The sequence below is a fragment of the Acipenser ruthenus genome, chromosome 2, assembly GCF_902713425.1.
Source record: "Acipenser ruthenus chromosome 2, fAciRut3.2 maternal haplotype, whole genome shotgun sequence".
Lineage (NCBI taxonomy): Eukaryota > Metazoa > Chordata > Actinopteri > Acipenseriformes > Acipenseridae > Acipenser > Acipenser ruthenus.
The window spans coordinates 23,363,501-23,384,458 of NC_081190.1; the positions used below are offsets into that span (position 1 = coordinate 23,363,501).

The 20,958-nt window shown below is 36.4% G+C and overlaps 1 protein-coding gene across 1 annotated transcript; it reads left to right on the top strand.

Annotated features, from left to right (window-relative positions):
• The first annotated feature begins 723 nt into the window (after positions 1 to 723).
• LOC117409507 (long-chain fatty acid transport protein 6) lies at positions 724 to 18,905 on the top strand. Its single transcript, XM_034015678.3, has 10 exons — positions 724 to 1,419; positions 3,261 to 3,470; positions 7,948 to 8,106; positions 8,678 to 8,802; positions 8,939 to 9,133; positions 9,812 to 9,902; positions 13,024 to 13,222; positions 14,497 to 14,594; positions 16,700 to 16,830; positions 17,468 to 18,905. The coding sequence occupies exons 1-10, from the start codon at positions 942 to 944 to the stop codon at positions 17,642 to 17,644; spliced, it is 1,863 nt and encodes a 620-aa protein (XP_033871569.3). The 5' UTR covers positions 724 to 941; the 3' UTR covers positions 17,645 to 18,905.
• The last annotated feature ends 2,053 nt before the right edge of the window (positions 18,906 to 20,958 follow it).

Sequence of the window (20,958 nt, forward strand, 5' to 3'; positions counted from 1 at the left end):
GGGACAAAATGAGCGTCCCAAGAAAGGTTATAGGGACACTGGAACCAGTGTAGCAAAAGTGGGACTGTCCCGTCCAAAATGGGACGTCTGGAATTAATGGAAGCAAAGTAGTCTGGTAACAAATGTTTCAACATGTTTCAACCGTCTTCTGTAGTGTTACAAGATGAAGAATGTAGAAACGTTCGCTGTCTTAGTTATCTACAGTGCTTGTTAAGACCCAATACAGTTTAATACATAATTAATCCGCATTATAACAGAGGGAATCATTTTCATAGTGGGGAGAGGGGGGTATATTTCATAGGAAAATCTATTAAACAGTCCGGTAGAGGGCAATTTTTCTGGTTACAAGCCCTTTTCTTTAACCACTGGACCACAAGATAGATAGATAGATAGATAGATAGATAGATAGATAGATAGATAGATAGATAGATAGATAGATAGATAGATATAGATAGATAGATAGATAGATAGATAGATAGAGTAACGGTTTGGATTTGTTTTATTGTTGTATTGTCATTATATTTTCTTGAGTACATATATAGGTATCTCGTTGTACTGTTAGGGCTCGCACTATTGAGGTATCTGGGCTGGCCGTGCGGATACAAAGTGAAAGTGCCTAAGTGTTAATTTTTATTTTAAACAGTACATTTTGTATTCCTTAATGTAAATTGTATTTAAATAATTGGAATGATAATCTGACAATGTCTACATGGTTTAAAGTTTGATAAATGTTTTATTTTCAGCTGTGTATCCCAGTTATTGTGGTAATGTGGTTGCATCCTTTGAATGAATACAAATGTGCGGTATGCGCTTTGAGCGAAGTTCATTCCGAGCATGCGCAGTTCCCGACAGGCATTTAAAAGTAAGACCGAGAGTCTTTCAACTTTGTCAAAACTTTCTTTTCATTCGTGGCAATTGAATACTGTTTCCTCCATGCAATTATGCTGTTCTCTTTAATTACTGCCGCAGCCGCTGGACTTGCTGCCGTTTTGACCGTACAGAAGCTTTTTTATCCATACTTTTGGGATGATTTGATTTATTACATGAAGCTTCAAAGAGTCAAGCGAATGATGAAGTTAAGGATGAGACACGGAGTCATAACTTTACTGGACTGCTTTGTACAACAGGCAAAGAAAATTCCTAACAAGCCCTTCATAATCCATGAAGGCGATGTTTACACCTACCAAGATATGGACAAAAGGAGCAATAAGGTGGCTCAGGTATTTCTTCAGCAGGGTTCTTTGAAGAAAGGGGACATCGCGGCTCTGCTGATGAGCAATGAACCAGATTTTATTTCTGTCTGGTTCGGACTCAGTAAACTAGGCTGTGAAGTGGCGTTTCTCAACTTTAACATCAAATCCAAGTCTCTGCTACACTGTTTCAACAGCTGCGGGGCTACAGCCCTCGTCGTGGGTGCAGGTATTGTATACCGATTCATTTTTAGTTTATCAAACGTTGTGATTCGTTTACGCAATAGGGATGAACACATTTTGCCAAACCGATCATTTAGTGACACTGTTCTGTCGGGACTCGTAGCTTAACATGAACAGTCAGGTTTTCAGAAACAAATGAACAAGGAATGTTTGGCACCATTCCATTGTGTTACACTCAAAGCATCTTTACAAAAGTGTGTTACGTTTACAGCGTTTCTGACAGAGGTAGTATGCACACTTATTTGATTATTCCGACTGACTCGTCGAAGCTTGTTGTACCATTTCATTGGAAGAATAGCATTTAAAAAAAGAAAGTGCATACTCTCATACGGGAGTGGTGTCCTATAAACCGTGTTCCCATATGTTCATGTGCATTACAATATTATAATTATAACTGAAAGACGCTTTTTAAAATGGTGTTTTTCTGTCTTTGACGATCATCCCACGTAGACCCCACAAATTTACTGTGGCACTTGGGAACAGGATGCAGTAAATAAAAGATAATTAACCATTGACAGGCTTTTCACTCTTCAGCTATGGCCAAACATTTTGCATCACCTATCATTTTAGAACTGAGACATCATTACATCATTATATATATATATATATATATATATATATATATATATATATATATATATATATATATATATATATATATATGAACATACTTTAGGAATGTATTTAACACCATATAATAATAATAATAATAATAATAATAATAATAATAATAATAAAACCTACAAAATGATATCGCAGAAGTCTACCGGAAGCCATACTACTAGTAGTACAGTATTTCATTTTAGATTTCGAATAAGTAGTCGTATATGGAAAACTACAAAGCGGTATGTAATCCAATACGTTAACGTAATTTAGCAGGTTTAATTCGACTTTATGAAGCAACATTAGTTAATTATATAGGGTTATGCAAAACTTGGCCATAGCTGTATATGAGATGGTTTTAGTTCAGTGCCCTCCTAGTTCAAAATCAGAAATTACCGTCACTTACACAGGGGACAGTTTCGGGTTAGGTTAAAGAATGCACAAATCCATGGAAGTAGAAGCTTTCAAGATGCTCCTGTGGTTTGTGTTAATTGACAATGAATCACTTTGCAAAATAAGTAATTAATTAGTTCATTGCAAAACAATAGGCTAAAGGACTGGTTAGGGTCGTACAATACAGTTTTAATTTAAGGCCAAGCTTCCCTGGGGAGTGGTGTTGCTCCCGTCGCGGGCCTTAATTCAGCAGTTTTAAATCAATCTTGTTGGTTCTTAGTCATACTGTGGATTGGGTCTATTCTGAGCTGCTAGAACCATTGAGATTTTTTTTTAGCAATAGCCAAGCTGCTAAGCTACAAATGGTGTTAAATGAAACACTTTCTTCTGGCATATGCTTTTCCAAATGGATCCTAAATCCTAAAATTCAGTACTAGTAGGTTTTTTAGTCTCTACGCCTCATTTTCAACTTTTCAAAAAAAGTATTTGAAATCAAAAGATAGAAATATTGTTTGGAGGGTTTTGATACCTTGACTCACTTTTGTCATTTAAGCCACCACTTGCTTGGCATGTTACTAATGGCTTCAATTTACATCTATGTGGAGCCTTTCACATTCAGAAACTCAAAACGGATGGATTTGGTAAGTGGTTACAGTGTGATAGGTACTTATTAGATTGGGAAATGTCAATAGTTCATTCTCACAGTTCTTATTGAACCATGGCAAAATATTTGTGAAAGTAGAAGCAATTATTTTCTAACATATTGAGAATGCCAGGATATGCATGCAAAATAAATAAATAAATAAAATACAATGCTCCTTTTCTTTACAGATTTGATCAGTTCACTAGAAGATGTACTGCTAACACTGCAGAATAATGGGATCAACATTTGGTTGATGGAAAAAAGCTCTACTTTCCAAAGAGTTAATACAATTCTTGACAAGCTAGAACATGCATCAGATGATCCAGTACCATTGGATGTTAGCTCTCAAACCAACATTATGTCAACCTTCCTTTATATCTTTACTTCTGGAACTACAGGTATTTCATTTTGTATCTTTTACTGTCTGTTTTACCTTGCCCGATGTTTCCAAATTTATGACATTTCTAACAGGTTTTATAATTATTCGGTTCGTAAATGGAAATACGTTTAACTCCACTTTTTTCCCCTCCAAATTCTGCATGATTAAAAAATATGTTGGCCAGTCAAAATACTAAAAACTAATACTCCATCCTGAAAAGCTTAGAAGATTATAGTGAAAGTTCATTTTACAATAGACACCCCATCAATCTATACATGTAATGCTAAACAGTTAAAGATAGATTAAAAAAAAAAAACTTTATATGATTTTGTTGCATTTCCAAATGTGTTATTTCCTCTCTGGCCAAAGATCTACAAAAAACAATACAGATCAGTGTTACAATGTTATACAATTTTAGCTCAATATAATACTTGTTCTGGCCCAAATTACTGATGAATAAAGAATTTATTCAGAAGCTATAGTTATATAAGTTGGTATTATTTGTGTGTTAATAGATAAACTTAATTGCATGTTGAAGACCATTTCAATTTCCGGGTATTAGAAATATGAAATAATTCAATGTATCTCTAGTTTTTGTTCAAAGGGCACCTCACACAATATCTCTAAACCAATGACAATAGATCCCAATAATTGACTGTGTTACTGAAATTGGTTGCTGTGTTATGAGTAGGCGCTTTGGCTTTTTCAGGTTTTGAAACTCACCCTTGATTGAGGATGCTTTGTGACTTGTAGAGCTAATATGATTGGCTGTAGGGGCCGCATAGCTGTAAACCGTATTCTCATTGCTCACCACTTTGCTGCTCAGACCTCTGATAAGCTAAATGGGTAAAGCTTCATTTGGCTTACCAGAAGCTCTAATTGTGTCTAATTCAGTGTGTTGTGTTTAGAACTTATCTTTTCTGTGCCAAGTGATCAGAAAATATACTTTGAGAAATTGTTACTCTACCACATACCATTTCAGAAATAGAACCGTATTCTCTTGGGGGGGGGGGGGGGGTAAACATCAGATTACAGTTCTTGAAGTCACTCAGAAGAATATTCAAGAAAAAAAAACAAATCCCAACATTCATTTGGGTTTAAAAAATGTAGTGGTGAGAATTATGGGGAGTTTAATGCAAAGCCTTTGGTTCCTTTTAAAAAAAAAAAATTAATTAAAAAATAAGTAGGATACCCTCAGGCTAGACTTGAGGTTTTACCCTGCCCAGTTGTAAAATGGCTTTTAAAAGCACCACAGTTATTGAAATTCAGTTTATCTTAGAAATCTTTTATAAAAAAGAGTGCTTAATTGCTGTTTTATGAGTAGAGCTGGGTAGAAAAATTGCATTTGACCTATATAAGAAACATTTTCCGGGTATCCATGCAGTTTTGAAACTCCAAATTCTGTCTCTTGATGCCTGTAAATGAAGGACTCTATAAACTTGTATACTGTTGTTGTGTATGTATTGATTTTGCACTTCAGGGCAGAAATGTTATCAGTTAAACGTGTTTGAGAGTCCACCTTTTTATTGTAATGTCATAAATCATAGAGATACACCCTTAATTTGCTTTCAAGGTAGTGTGTTTGTGTTCTCCAGGTTGTATTCGTAAACTCCCGCTGACTCTGTCTGGGCATGCTCTGTCAGAACGTTCCAGAGTGTGGATTTCTGTTCAAGTATATGAACTAGGGGTGGCGGGCATTTAGAGTCAGATCTAAACATTACATTTCCCAAGGTAACCCCACACTGCACCCACCTCACCCAGTCACTGTTTCCATATTTAACTGCTCTGAAAATCTACCTTAGGAGCTGGAGCAGTCAGTGTGCTCTCAAGACTCAAAGGCTGAGCTGGGAGAAGTTTACGAAAGACCAGAAAGTGGTGGAGCAGAATGATTAGAGTGCCATCTGATGGTCTGAGAGCAAGTTTGCGAACACACCCCAGATCAGTAAAGCACTCCTCTGCTTTCATCTGGGGTTTGGCCCACCTGTGCTGCCTGCTGATATGTGTGATTTTGGTTTTCATTCTTCTTCTTCTTCTTCTTCTAATTATTTGGCTAGTTTAAGAGGCGAAACTGCAGCTCATGCTCTAAAGAAGGTAATGGGCCTCATTGCATTGAATGTTAGTGGCAGACAGACAGTAACAGAGGATAAATCTTATGCCAGTATACTGGCAATGTGTCATTTCTGAAACAAGATGTAGGGATACACTCTGCATTCAGCAAATGGATGTGGTTAGGGAGAGCGCCACAAAATAAATTCCTTATGAACCGCTTGAAGTTTAGTATGACATGCTCACAAGTGTATTTAAGTTGTGGAAAAAGAAAATGGGGGGAAAAATGTATGACCTACTTTTCCACTTGCTATGGCAGCTGAATTTTTCAGACAAGGTTAATTTATTAAAGCTGTGTTGGGTAGAAGCAATGTATGATCAATTCCGGTGTTTAGATATCCTGTTGTATATACTATGCTTGCTTATGCAGCCTCTGTAGAGTACTTCAGAACTATTTCCATACACAAGACCTCTTTCACTAGAACAGCTATTGCTCAATTTTATAGTCTTACCACCAGAGAGAAAAGCAAAACAATCTTTGCATACTTTGGAGCCTTGCTGTACAACTCAACTCCTGTTCAGGTCAGAAGTTGCAGCTCACTTAATTCCCAGTGCACTAACAGGATTCACTGCATGGGTCTGCTGTTTAAGCTCTACATTTTGGATGAAAGATTTAGTACTGATATACAGGGGTCTTTTTTGCTAGTGAATATGTCTATACAGTGAAAACAAAATTAACTGGGTCACCAAACTGCACTGAACATGTGTAGCTGCGTAGCACTGGTGACTGTTCATTCAATGTTAAACAATTACTGAGTGATTGTTCAGAAGACCCTTAAAGACACATCTGGTTTTGATTTTAACCATATCATGGCCTCTTTTTTGTAGGTCTGTACTGCACTTAAAGAAAGAAGTTCTGTAAGCACATGCTGCCATTATGTGAAATTACAATGTGTTGTTGCTCCTAACTTATTATGAGCCTAATGGCTATATTTACAACACCATGCTTTTGAAGCATTATTTAAAACATTTTTTTATATATAAAACACTTACAGAACAAGTCAGAAACAACAAAGTTCAGTGTTAGAACTCTTTAATTAAGCTCCCTAGTTATTTATTTTAAGCCTTTCATTTTAGAAAATAAAAATATATGAATGCAGCACAGTGGTAAATGATTTGTGAATATAGCCATAGTTCTCTTATATTTATCAGTACCAGTATAGTTTGTTTATGGTTCCATGCTGGAATAACAAGGTGGTCCTCACATTGGTAGAGGTTGAAATCCACTGCTCTATAAAGTAACAAAGTATTTCCATAAATGTTATCCACCATGCACATCCATTCATTATATACTGTAGGGTTCAAATGCGCAGTTTTGAAAGAAACACATGTTTTAAAAAAAAACAACTTTATCTTCACTTTAAATATCTGGCACTACTACTCGGTTAAATGAATCTCTGTTTGCTTCCCCTATTGATTGCATGCTTTCAGTCAGTAACAAACTTTGACCCAGAAGACAATGCTGGCATGAAGTCACCAAGGAAGTAAAGCAGTGACAGGCATACTGGAAGGCAATCAAACTGATCATTTTCTTTTCCCTAGTGTAGTACCAGAAGTCATGCTTTAAAAACTGCACATTTAAGACATATGTAGCTAATCCCTTATGAAAATAATTCTATAGTATTACTATAGGAATCTTATTGTAAAATTCTATAGTTAATTGGGACATACTATAGAAAAATACTAGGATTCCTATAGGATTATTATAGGAATCTTATAGTAAAAATCCTATAGGAATCGTATAGTTAATTGGGACATACTATAGGAATCTTATAGTAAAAAATCCTATTGGAATCTTATAGTAAAAATGCTATAGGAATCTTATAGTAAAGATCCTATAGGAATCTTATAGTTAATTGGGACATACTATAGGAATCTTATTGTAAAAAATCCTATAGGAATCTTATAGTAAAGATCCTATAGGAATCTTATAGTTAATTGGGACATACTATAGGAATCTTATTGTAAAAAATCCTATAGGAATCTTATAGTAAAGATCCCATAGGAATCGTATAGTTAATTGGGACATACTATAGGAATCTTACAGTAAAAATCCTATAGGGATGTAGTCGTATTCCTATAGTATTACTACTATGTATGTACTGATAAATGGGCAAGATAGGTCCAGTAGCTGTGCAGATTTCTTCAACAAGGTAAAGTGAAGTACTTCACTTTGTGTTCTGATCGCTCACTGTGGGAGATGTGTATCTGTGAGGCCTGCTGCCTTCAAAAAAAAAAAAGAACACTGAAAATGTATGGAATTATTTGGTTAGAATGAAATGAAATACCATTTGTTATCATGCTGTTAAATGTGTCATTGTTTTCAGAATGTATTCTTAATGTAAATGGAATGCTTTTTTGTTGTTAAATATTTTCTTATTGTTTTATAGGTCTTCCGAAAGCAGCTCGTATAAGCCATCTCAAAGCTGTGATGTGCTTATGTTTCTTCCAGATGTGTGGAGCTACTTCTGATGACATTATCTATGTCACTCTTCCTCTTTATCATATGTCGGCTTCCCTGTTAGGAATTGGGGGGTGCATTGAACTAGGTACAAGGTTATTTCTGTATTTATTTGTTTCAAACAAGTTAGGCTGTTTTATGCTTCCGTATTCAAAAAGACAATTGTAATTAAATGGGGTTGGTGTATCCCTGATAAAGAGTAGATCATTATTAAGTCTCTATCATAAAGAATTTGTGTGCCAGTAACTATGTTGCAGGCTTGTGAATTTTCCACTATGTTAATGCTTTATGAGTTGACTGGGGAAAATATACTATTATGTGCACAGGAACACACTGGTATGTTGTGGATATTTCCCTGATACAGCATCCACGTTAAACTTCCATGGAAAAGAAACATTTCTTAGTATTTGTTTTTTATTATTTCTTTATTTTTTTAAATGTATTTATTTATAAGCATCTTAAAAATAAGAACATCTTTAAATTACAATTATAATTAACGTAGATTTGGACGTAGAAAATGTCCATTACATTACAGTATGTTATATTAAGATGAAAACATTTGTACTGTATATGGTGAGCATCAAAGTGGAGCTGGTTAATTAACTACATAAAAGTGACAGTGCCTGTAATTGTCTTATATTTTATGTAATTGTTTTAAGGCGCCGCATGTGTCTTAAAGAAGAAATTCTCAGCAAGTCAATTCTGGAATGACTGTCGCAAGCATAACGTCACAGTTTTCCAGTATATTGGGGAACTTTGCCGGTATCTGGTGAATCAGCCAAAGGTATGATCTTGTTAAATATGTATTTCTTTAACTGTATGATTAATTTCTTAGAAAATGTGCCTGTTCTATGATGAATTAGGTTGGTGAAAGAACAAAACCACTGAACCTCTGAGTAAGGGCTTGTCTTTTCTCAAAGGTTGCAGGGGAAATGGATCACAAGGTGCGCATTGCTGCAGGAAGTGGCTTAAGGCCGGATGTTTGGAAGGATTTTCATGATCGCTTTGGAAAAATTAAAGTTGTTGAGTCTTATGGTTTAACAGAAGCAAGCATCGGTTTCATGAACTACACTGACAAAACTGGTCCAATTGGGCGTGCAGGTTTCTTCAACAAGGTAAAGTGGAGGTCTTCAGTTTTGTGCTGGTCACTGGCTGTGGTAGAACTATATATGTAGGAGGCCTAACGAATGGCAGTATACAAACACTACATGAAAATATGGTTGCTGATCTGCCTGTGTTGTAGTTTCCAAATGTTCAGCCATTCATATAAACTTAAAGTATGGTTAAAATCAAAACAAACATGTATTCATTGATTGGGAGGGTTGCATTGTTGTATATTCTGCAACTGATTGTTGATTTGCTTATCTTTGTTCTCACCTGCCCAGGGACTACTAATGAAAATGAGCTTTTAGCTATATTTGGGTACAGTGCATCATATATTTTTGTTAAAAATGGTACAATGTCCCTGTCAAATAAATAGAAAAAATAAATAAATATGTATCCACATCTGCACAATGATGTGGCTTATACTGTGTATAATTAATTCAGTACTTCATTAGGCAAGCATGTTGGTAAATGACACTGAATCTTTTATCATGACTCGAGGAAGAGGGAGGCTACAATCTTTTATAAGAGCTCCTATCAGACCATAGACTAGAGTATACCTACCTATGTTAAAATATTTAAATAGCCTACAGTAAACATAATTCCTGCTGGCTGTCAATGAGAATGTAATGCTATTTTGGCTGGCATCTTAGATTTCTAATTAAAAGGCTGTGTATTTTCTGTTTCAGTGCATTTCCCCCTTTGATTTTGTGAAGTATGATCTTCAAAAGGCAGAACCAGTCAGATCTGATCAGGGATACTGTGTGAAAATCAAAAAAGGTAAGAAAGAAAGCATCTATTATCAACAGTAACAAACTTTGAATGGAGTATTTTCTTGTGTTTTATTATCGCCTCATCATTTACCAAAACAAGAACACCATCAAGTAGGGTTATTTTTGTGTTGCTCATTTTTTAACATCAACATATTTTCAAAAAATAGGAGTTAAATAAAGAGAGAAACCTGAAAATACTGCGCTGTCTCGTTCCATGGCCCTTTATGCTATGGAATGCACTGTGGTCATGCCATTTTACTAATGTTAAAAAAAAAAATTAAAAAAAAACATTATTTCAACTTTGCCTCCAGACCAGGGGCACCTAACTTTGTTTAATAAGGACTTTTTTGTTGTTGTTGTTGCTAAGAAGCTCAGGTAAACCTCATTTTTACCGTTCAATCTTTTTCAAGTTACTGTTTTTGTAATAGTAAACCCACAAAATTGGACAGGTGTTTCAGCATAAAATATTGAATATTCACTAACTGAGCATTTGTTATGTATTAACACAAGTAGCACCAAATGGCAGAACTGGTTCCAGTGGCATATCTACACAGTGCTGTACAGTACCTATAATTCCAACATGTAGCTTATTAAAGGGAAGTGCTAAACAAACACAAACAGTAATATGTACAAATTGTTAGAATATGGCTTGTTTGTTGATAGATATATTGACATATATATGTCAACAGTTAAAATATTCCTTGCTCGACTTTGTTTTAAATGTAGTGCTGGATGCTAGATAATGTTTTTCACGTTTCGTCATCAGACATTGCTGAGCTCGCAACTGCTACAAGACTTTTGAAAAGTAAACGCTCACTATAGCAGGGCAATGCTTGGTGCTGATAGGTTGAAACAATAAGCACCCACCCTCACATTGCAGTGCTTAGTGCTAATTGGTTGAAACACTAAATGCCAGCCGATTCATGACAGGCAGTGCAGATCAACCAATGCACTGCTCATATGTTAACAAGAGTACATGTTCGGCCGCACCGACAGCACTCCCACTTCCCGCATACTTTTAGGCACCAAAATAAATAAATACGTAAAAATTGAAGTATGTGAAATTTACCTGCCCCAGACCAATGGAGTTGATGATATACTGACATCTTAACAGATTTCAGTATATCATAAGCTACATTGGTAAATAATGAGTCGTCCTTTTATCTATTATTATTATTATTATTATTATTATTATTATTATTATTATTATTATTATTATTATTATTTCTTAGCAGACGCCCTTATCCAGGGCGACTTACAGTCGTAAACAAAAATACATTTCAAGAATAAATTAGCATTTATCTCAATTTTTTTTAGTCATTCAGGGACATAACATAAATGTTTATTATTAAACGAATGTGAGTTTAAATTATTAGTAATTACTCACGTTTTGATATGAAAGCTGAACAATGCATTGCTATTTATGTATATAACTTTTTAAAGATTGTTTAATTTAATCTACTAATTGAATAATCATTTAATTAAGAAAGATCATGCATATAAATGGGGGGTTGTTTCTAAATAGCAAACACTATCCACCTGATGAAGACACAAGTGTGTCCAAACGCGTTGTGATGTACAGCTATCTGTTTGCATGCTGCTTTTGTTTTTAACAATAAAATGAAATAAGTTTTAATAACAAATTTGTAGTGGTCATGTTCTTATAAATAAGTTATATGATGAGTGTGCAACCAAGACGTCTCTACAAGGTCTACTGTCAAGCTACAAGCCTTTGCCAACAGTGATAAAAGCATTTGGATCTTTATTGAGACTTTCTAAAATATATAAATGGCCTTATATTGGTTTGCACCTCTAATAACAAGCATTGTGGTGCACTTTTTGTTTATATATATATATATATATATTGTAGCGTGCACGGGGGAAGGCAGCAGTAGGGCTGGTAGGTGACGTAATCACACACAGAGACATAAGCCCGATATACACTCCTTGCAAAGGAGCCGGCTCTTTTGTACAGCGGTATCGGCGCTATGCTTCAGTGCGAGAGGACCCGGGTTCGCGCCCGCCCTCCGCCTGTGTGTGGATTTCCTCTCCCTGTGTGATGCGCCTGCCTGCGGGAACCGAAATTGCTACAATATATATATATATATACACACACACACACACACACACAGAGGTTAAGTTGTAAACGAAAAGGTACCGGATCATATAATTAAAGAAGAGGGATAGCGTTTTTTTAATTTCTCGATGTAACAGGGCAGCAGAGGCTGCAATGCAAAATGTATTTGTGGTTTTAAAGCTTTTAACCTCATCTCATCTCATCTCGCCGAAGGCACAGGACAGGACAATCCACAACGGCAGTGAATCACACAACACTGCCCATTACATAGACCTAATACTGACTTTGATTTACAGTAGCTCCCGTATATGCTTCGAGTTCTCATCCGGGGTTTCGTGCCTTGTTGGTGGTGTCGACAGCTGCATGCCGATCTTTGCCTCGCTATGTTTTAATCTTCAGGATTGAGCACTACCAGTTCTAATGAACAGGAGCGAAGAAACTGATGTTGTTTAGAGTGCAAGTTTTTTCGTGTTTTGTCATTTGGGTTCAACAAATACTAGTAATGTTGCATCCTAAAATACATTGTTATGGTACACTTCATGTCAGTCAATTCATGGAACTGGAAAGCATTTTTCTTTGTTTACATGTTATGTATATAGACTTATTTTTTGCAACAAATTATTATTATTATTATTATTATTATTATTATTATTATTATGGTCATTATTTTACAGTTCATCATTATAAAACTGTCCAATTCTCACATGTATGTATGTTAATTAAAAGTACAAAACAGCTTTGTGAATTTAAATCTTACACAAGGTTGATTGTAAATGGTTACATATTTCTGTGTCTGCAGCTGCTGGCTAGGACTGCTACACACATTTCAAAGTCTATCTCCTTCTCAGTAACTTTTCACAAACTTTCCTTTGTCTTGTGGAAGGTCATAGAAACTCTTGTTTTAACCCTATCCTAGTCCCACCTTAAGTTAAAGAAAATACACAGACAAAGCATAGCAACATGTCAAATAGAAAACCATACCCTTCTTTTAACAAATAAATGGGGCCCAAAGTACAGCATTATGAAAATGTTCCTTCTTCTTTATTTGCAGGTGAAACTGGTCTATTGATAGTCCCTGTAACTTCGATGAACCCGTTCCTAGGATATGCTGGAAATAAGGAGCTGTCTGAGAAGAAGCTACTGAGGAATGTCTTTGAGAAGGGAGATGTGTTTTTTAACACTGGTGACTTCATGATGCAAGATCATGACGACTTTGTGTACTTCCGGGACAGAACAGGGGATACGTTTAGGTAATGTACTATTTTAATTGAAAAAATAAATACAAATGAGCTTGTTGGAATATGTGGATTTTGGTGGCAGATGCCAAACCCCAAGAAGCTTTTACCACCAAAAATACATGTCAACTGTACTGGACTTGTCATCCTGAAGTCAAGTCAAGCAGGCACTGAGAATGAGTACTTAGCTCAGTTCAGCTTGTAGTAACACACCACCATGCAGCCATGACAATTGAATCTCAATGACAAGGGGACTAATGCGACTGCTAAACCCATTGCTCATCACAGTGTACGCTGCTTGACATCGTGAAAATTCCCATCAGTTATAGGGCTTGGAAGAATCAATCGTTCCCTTGTCCTTTCATTTATACTTGCCGATTGCTGCAGAAGAGGGTGGTGGGTTTTCTGGCGCTCTGACGAGATCCAGTCAAATGTAATGCTGCTTCCATTCATAAAAAAACAAAAACCGTTTTGGAAGGTTTAGGAGCTGCCTGTCATCTGAAATCAGCAGAGTCGAATGAGAGTAGCTGCTTTCTGCAAAGAACTTGGATGAACACTGAGCTACTTCAAATCTGACAATAGAGAGCATTCCGAACAGGGTTTGCTGGGATGCAGTTTGCATATCAAGAAGATCAAATTACAAGAGATATCTTTCAAGGTCTGGGACCCGGTCAGAACTCATTGTCAAAGACTTGTCCATTAGTGTCCGGGGTCCTGGTGTGAGTCTTTCTTTATGTTCCCATGCTGTTAGGTAGAGCATGCTGTCACCACAATTTGGAAGTTCAGGTTTTTTTGACCATAAGTTGCTGGCAACTGTACACCCTTGAGATGAACTGTGGGCAGAGCAGTTTATTTTGTCAATACCCAAACATGCCTAGAGTAGACATTTAACACTAGGGAGGGAGACACGTTTAAATAATTACATACAGATGTGTGTTGGACTTTCTGTTTTGTTGTTTAAACTATATTAACACTGTAAAAAGAAGAGTTAAATCACATTTTGATACGGTGCTAGGTGTGACATAGTGTGAGGATAGTGTTTCACAGTATCAGTGTATTAAATAGTCTGTATTTTAACATTGTTTGTCACAGCTGAATTGCTTATACTATATTTGTAAGGTGTACAAGAGGGTGGCCAGGATAATGTTGTGTAAGAAGTTTTGTGAAAAAATGTTATTGATGTACAGAACAGTATGTTCATTTTTCAGTACAAAGCATTAGCTTTTGTCTACAATTAATAACTGATAAAAGAAAATAGCATTCTTAGTAACTGAACATCTTGTTTCCAGATGGAAAGGGGAAAATGTTGCAACAACAGAAGTGGCTGATATTCTTGGTGACCTGGAATTTCTTCAGGAAGTGAATGTATATGGAGTTTCTGTACCGGGTAATGATATGCATTACGTTTATTTTGGATGTTATGTTTGAATAGACTCACCAAATAACTAAGAGCTTGAATATATATATATATATATATATATATATATATATATATATATATATATATATATATATATATATATATATATACAGTGCCTTGCGAAAGTATTCGGCCCCTTTGAACTTTGCGAGATTTTGCCACATTTCAGGCTTCAAACATAAAGATATGAAACTGTAATTTTTTGTGAAGAATCAACAACAAGTGGGACACAATCATGAAGTGGAACGAAATTTATTGGATATTTCAAACTTTTTTAACAAATAAAAAACTGAAAAATTGGGCGTGCAAAATTATTCAGCCCCTTTACTTTCATTGCAGCAAACTCTCTCCAGAAGTTCAGTGAGGATCTCTGAATGATCCAATGTTGACCTAAATGACTAATGATGATAAATAGAATCCACCTGTGTGTAATCAAGTCTCCGTATAAATGCACCTGCACTGTGATAGTCTCAGAGGTCCGTTTAAAGCGCAGAGAGCATCATGAAGAACAAGGAACACACCAGGCAGGTCCGAGATACTGTTGTGGAGAAGTTTAAAGCCGGATTTGGATACAAAAAGATTTCCCAAGCTTTAAACATCCCAAGGAGCACTGTGCAAGCGATAATATTGAAGTGGAAGGAGTATCAGACCACTGCAAATCTACCAAGACCTGGCCGTCCCTCTAAACTTTCAGCTCATACAAGGAGAAGACTGATCAGAGATGCAGCCAAGAGGCCCATGATCACTCTGGATGAACTGCAGAGATCTACAGCTGAGGTGGGAGACTCTGTCCATAGGACAACAATCAGTCGTATACTGCACAAATCTGGCCTTTATGGAAGAGTGGCAAGAAGAAAGCCATTTCTTAAAGATATCCATAAAAAGTGTTGTTTACAGTTTGCCACAAGCCACCTGGGAGACACACCAAACATGTGGAAGAAGGTGCTCTGGTCAGATGAAACCAAAATCGAACTTTTTGGCAACAATGCAAAACGTTATGTTTGGCGTAAAAGCAACACAGCTCATCACCCTGAACACACCATCCCCACTGTCAAACATGGTGGTGGCAGCATCATGGTTTGGGCCTGCTTTTCTTCAGCAGGGACAGGGAAGATGGTTAAAATTGATGGGAAGATGGATGGAGCCAAATACAGGACCATTCTGGAAGAAAACCTGATGGAGTCTGCAAAAGACCTGAGACTGGGACGGAGATTTGTCTTCCAACAAGACAATGATCCAAAACATAAAGCAAAATCTACAATGGAATGGTTCACAAATAAACATATCCAGGTGTTAGAATGGCCAAGTCAAAGTCCAGACCTGAATCCAATCGAGAATCTGTGGAAAGAACTGAAAACTACTGTTCACAAATGCTCTCCATCCAACCTCACTGAGCTCGAGCTGTTTTGCAAGGAGGAATGGGCAAAAATTTCAGTCTCTCGATGTGCAAAACTGATAGAGACATACCCCAAGCGAATTACAGCTGTAATCGCAGAAAAAGGTGGCGCTACAAAGTATTAACTTAAGGGGGCTGAATAATTTTGCACGCCCAATTTTTCAGTTTTTTATTTGTTAAAAAAGTTTGAAATATCCAATAAATTTCGTTCCACTTCATGATTGTGTCCCACTTGTTGTTGATTCTTCACAAAAAATTACAGTTTCATATCTTTATGTTTGAAGCCTGAAATGTGGCAAAAGGTCGCAAAGTTCAAGGGGGCCGAATACTTTCGCAAGGCACTGTATATATATATATATATACAAATGATTTACAGCAAGACTAGACCCTTTACTTACTAAATATCTTGGTATCCCTGAGTAGATCATCTCCTCTTTAAAAATATGCTAAATATTTTAATGAGCAAGACATCTGACAAGTAGAATGTTCTCCTTTTACTAGGAAAGCAGTGCAGCTGGGGATGGGGAGTTATTGCCAGAAAACTTCACTCAGACTACTTGCTCACTAAATATCTTGGTATCCCTGAATAGATAATTGCTAAGGATTCTAATGAGTAATCCGTCTCACGAGTTCAGTGGTACCCTAATATTATTAATTGACTAATTGTTTTTTTCAGGACATGAAGGAAAGGCGGGGATGGTAGCTGTTGTTCTCAAACCAGAACACAAACTGGATGGAAGGCGGCTTTACAGTCATCTAGCAGAACATTTGCCTGCATATTCCTGGCCTCGATTTGTAAGAGTCCAGGTAAGGAAACAAAGTACTGCTAGTGCAACACAACAAACTTGGATTTTAATTAGGGTTAGGGAAGTGTAAATATAGAGTTAGCAAAAAGCAAAAAGTTTTAAATTCATTATTCGATTAAAGAGTTTTTAAAATTGCCCCTTTTAAGATAAATTGAATAGACCCCATTTTGTTCAAAGCTGATACATATTTTAATTCGGTATACTAATAGACTTTGTTTTTATACTGTACATTGACCCAATATTGTTCCATTTTCCATTTTGACATCCATATTCCATTTTGACATCCATATTATAATGATTTGTCAGGGGATCCCCAGTGGCTCTCCTAGTAAAAGCACTTCTGTTTTGGAGTTCCGGGTGAGTTACACCAGCATGGTTTGAATGGTTTGAATCGCACTGTTTCTGTTATTGGCTGGGAACCTACAGAGAGTGCAGTAACATTTGGTAAGTGGATGGCAGTGGTGAGGCGACATTCGAAGCCAGGTATTTCAAATTGTCTAGAAAAAAATTGGGATATAATTGATCAAAAACAAGCTAACAAAAAAAAGGGGGTGGGGGGGGGGGGGGGGGTTGTCTGCCTGTAAGTTGACTGAATAGCAATCAGACTGTTATTTTCATCAAATATGTTTCTGTTTCAGGCCTCCCTGGATGTGACTGAAACCTTTAAGCAGCAAAAAGGGAGATTGGTGGAGGAGGGCTTCAGTCCTTCAGCTGTCAGTGAGGCTCTTTACTTCTTGGATGAGTCTGAAAAAACCTACGTCCCCCTCACCAAAAATCTCTTTAATGACATTGTGTCTGGCCAAATAAGATTGTGAGGCATTCTTACAAGTTGACTTATATATATATATATAAAAAAAAAGTGTCATGTATTTAATCTATATAGCCTTAAACCCAGGATCTTTGGCTGTGTTCACAGACTTCCCTTAATGAGTTGCTTGATGATTTGTGTAGCTCACTCAAATATTACAAGAATCCACATTCTGCCAATCTACTATGTCTCACAACAGGTCGCTGGTATGGTCCTGTATCTTTTCAAGGCAAACTCCCACATGTATGTACTTTTACATAGCTACAATGGCCAATCAGACAATTGAGTCTATGCAATTGATCTAAACAATGGTGGCTCTTAGTACTGCTATTGAGTTTCCTTAGTGTTTTTATGTCAGTAAAAATATGTAAAAGATCTGGGAGGATCCTATTTTAATGATTTAAAAGATGGCGGTAGTTAAATCCGCCACCGTTTATATCAATCGAATAGTCTTTTTTAAGAATACCAATAAACTTGTACGATTATGATTCCAGGAATGGGATGCCTCTACCTTTTAATATTAGAATAGGTACCAAAGGTGTAGAAAGAAGCAATGAAAGTTCATCTGAGTCTCTATATAAATGCATTCAAATACCTAAGCAGCAGGTGTAACACTGAAAGTGGATTTTACCCCAGATTCTAGTGGGAGCACAGGCAGCTGTCCTTCAACAGTAGGTTGTTTTGGAAAAGATTGGCCAGCTCTGTGTTTTGTCCTCCAGGTCTGTGTCTCTGCCTTACTTTTTGTCGTAGGCATTTATTCTGGCGAAGGAACCAGTGGCAGCGGGTTGCGCTGTCCTTTCAACTATTTCTCCTGATTCACATTCCCACAAATATTCCTGATCTCTCCCGTCTCCAACACAAACATGTAATATGTTTTGGCCTATCTTGACTTGGCCGGCAGTCAGTAACTACTTAACAAAGAACAGATGAAAGTTTTACGACATTACATGTAAAAAAAAGTGCAGTTCTCAGCAAGAAAGTGTTAGGCAGTTAACATGATTGTTATAAGTATATTAAAATACTAAAATTGTTAAAAGTACTAGATGTTACAAACTGCATTCTATTTTAAGAACTAATAATACCATATATGCTTGATATTGCACCCAGACTCGACTGTCCGCCCATATCCATATTAGTGTGCAGTTACTGGCCAAGGGTTAATAAGCGACCATGCTCTCCAAAGGGCCCCCCTCCCCCCACTGATTTTTCCAATGTCTTAAAATATTATGCTACTTACACAATTGAATGAATAAAGTAGTATTGCCATATATTTTGTTTAGTGTTGATTTGTAATAAAATAACATTTTAAAAAGTATTTTGCCATGGCAAATCAAGCCCGCAAGCAACCTTGACTTCTACGGTATGGAAGGTCCATGTTTCAACCTTGACTTCTACGGTATGGATGGTCCATGTTTCAACCTTGACTTCTACGGTATGGAAGGTCCATGTTTCAACCTTGACTTCTACGGTATGGAAGGTCCATGTTTCAACCTTGACTTCTACGGTATGGAAGGTCCATGTTTCAACCTTGACTTTTACGGAATGGAAGGTCCATGTTTCAGCTTTTCCTTTCTATGGTGAAAACAATGGGTGCTCAAGGGTTTAAGCTCAAAGGAAAGCGCGTTTGGGGAATGAAGTAACCCCCGCTTTATATATTTTGTGATGATAGCATTGCACTCCAGGCTTTCAACTTGGTATATGGGTTCATATTTGAAAACATGGTTAACAATAAACACTTTTTATGGTATTTTAAAAACGGTTTTGATTTCTATAAACTTTTAGTAAAATGAAAGATTTGGGTTTAGTAAATGTTTCTTATGAAAATTGTTATATGTATTCTGAAAAAAATAAAATCAATTCAAAGGCTGTTTAATTGTTGACTGTATAATAAAACAACCACTAGATGGTACTATAGCTACAGTGTTCTTCAAAAATAACACAATAACACAGGGGGGGGGGGGGGGGGTTGGGCTACTGTATTGAGCTATACAGGGATTCCTTCCCATATGCATATATTGCTCATTCAGACAATGCCTTAGGCCAAACACTACAAGAACTTCAGGGAGTTCAGTACAGTAGCTACCTGCATTCTACTAGAACCAGGGAACCTGCAGATTAAAGGCAAAGGCTGTGCAAAGACAATATTTTATTTCATGAGGTCTGATAAGTACGACCGTAATGTCCATATTAGTTATTAACAGCTTTTAATTGTTTGATGAATACCGCAAAGATTATATTAAACTCTCACAATTGAACACAAAAATTATTTTGTACCATTGTTGTCTGGAGTTTTTATATTGTACTTGGTATGGGTTGGGTCTTATTACCTACATTTTCTTTTTTTTTTAACAAAACAATATTTTGTATATCGCAACATTGCATTGAATTAATGTTGTTATTGTCTTATTTTATATTTCAGGTTTTTTAGATTTCAAAAAATGCATGATTTTTTTAATGTTATAAAATATGTAGAATATTTTATAAAATGTAGATTCTAAGTACTGTAATGTGTTACTATTTTTTTTATTATTATAATTATTACGTACTAAATAAAGTTTATTTTCAAATGTATTTTGTAGCCTGATGGATTTATTTTGCAAGCATAAATGACCCCCAAGGACATTGTACCTGACTGCAAGGCCTCAGTTTGTTATTATCTTCTGTGGGGGGAATACTGTTTATACAACAAGTCTTGAGAGGTCTATAGTTGAATCACTTTTTTTTGTATTTGATGCTGCTGAGTGAATATTTCTTCCAATTTTCTCAACAGACTATAATACCCCATGAATATATTATTTCTATTCCCCTATGACAGAGATGATGTATAATAAATTGGTATGGACATGAGGCTCATATATCTCTATATCATGATGAACGGCTTTTGTATCAAATATGGTCACCGACTGATTTCGATAATGAAGGGCGTATCTTCAGAAACCTCTACTTTGACTTTGATGAAACTGAACATTGGATAGTCTATTCAAAAAGAAAGACTGACCACATAATAGAGTCCAGTGCTCTATTTGGTAATGATAAATTAAAAGACAGTGACTTTAAGTTACACTCTAATTGGGATTGACAGCACATGGGTTGCCAGTGCTGAAGATGTAGAGTGATTTAGCTAAGTTTTTAGCAGTGGTAGGACATGGGAACGAGGCTTGCTGCCAGGTTTTGGAGGATGAAGAGGAGGCTGATCCACCAAAGCAACAGAAAATCGGCCTCACCTTACCATTATGTTCCTGTGTATTGCAATTTTGTATTGTTATCCAAATGTCACACATTAACTTGAGTATTGCTACAGCCCCATGTAACCAACTGCCT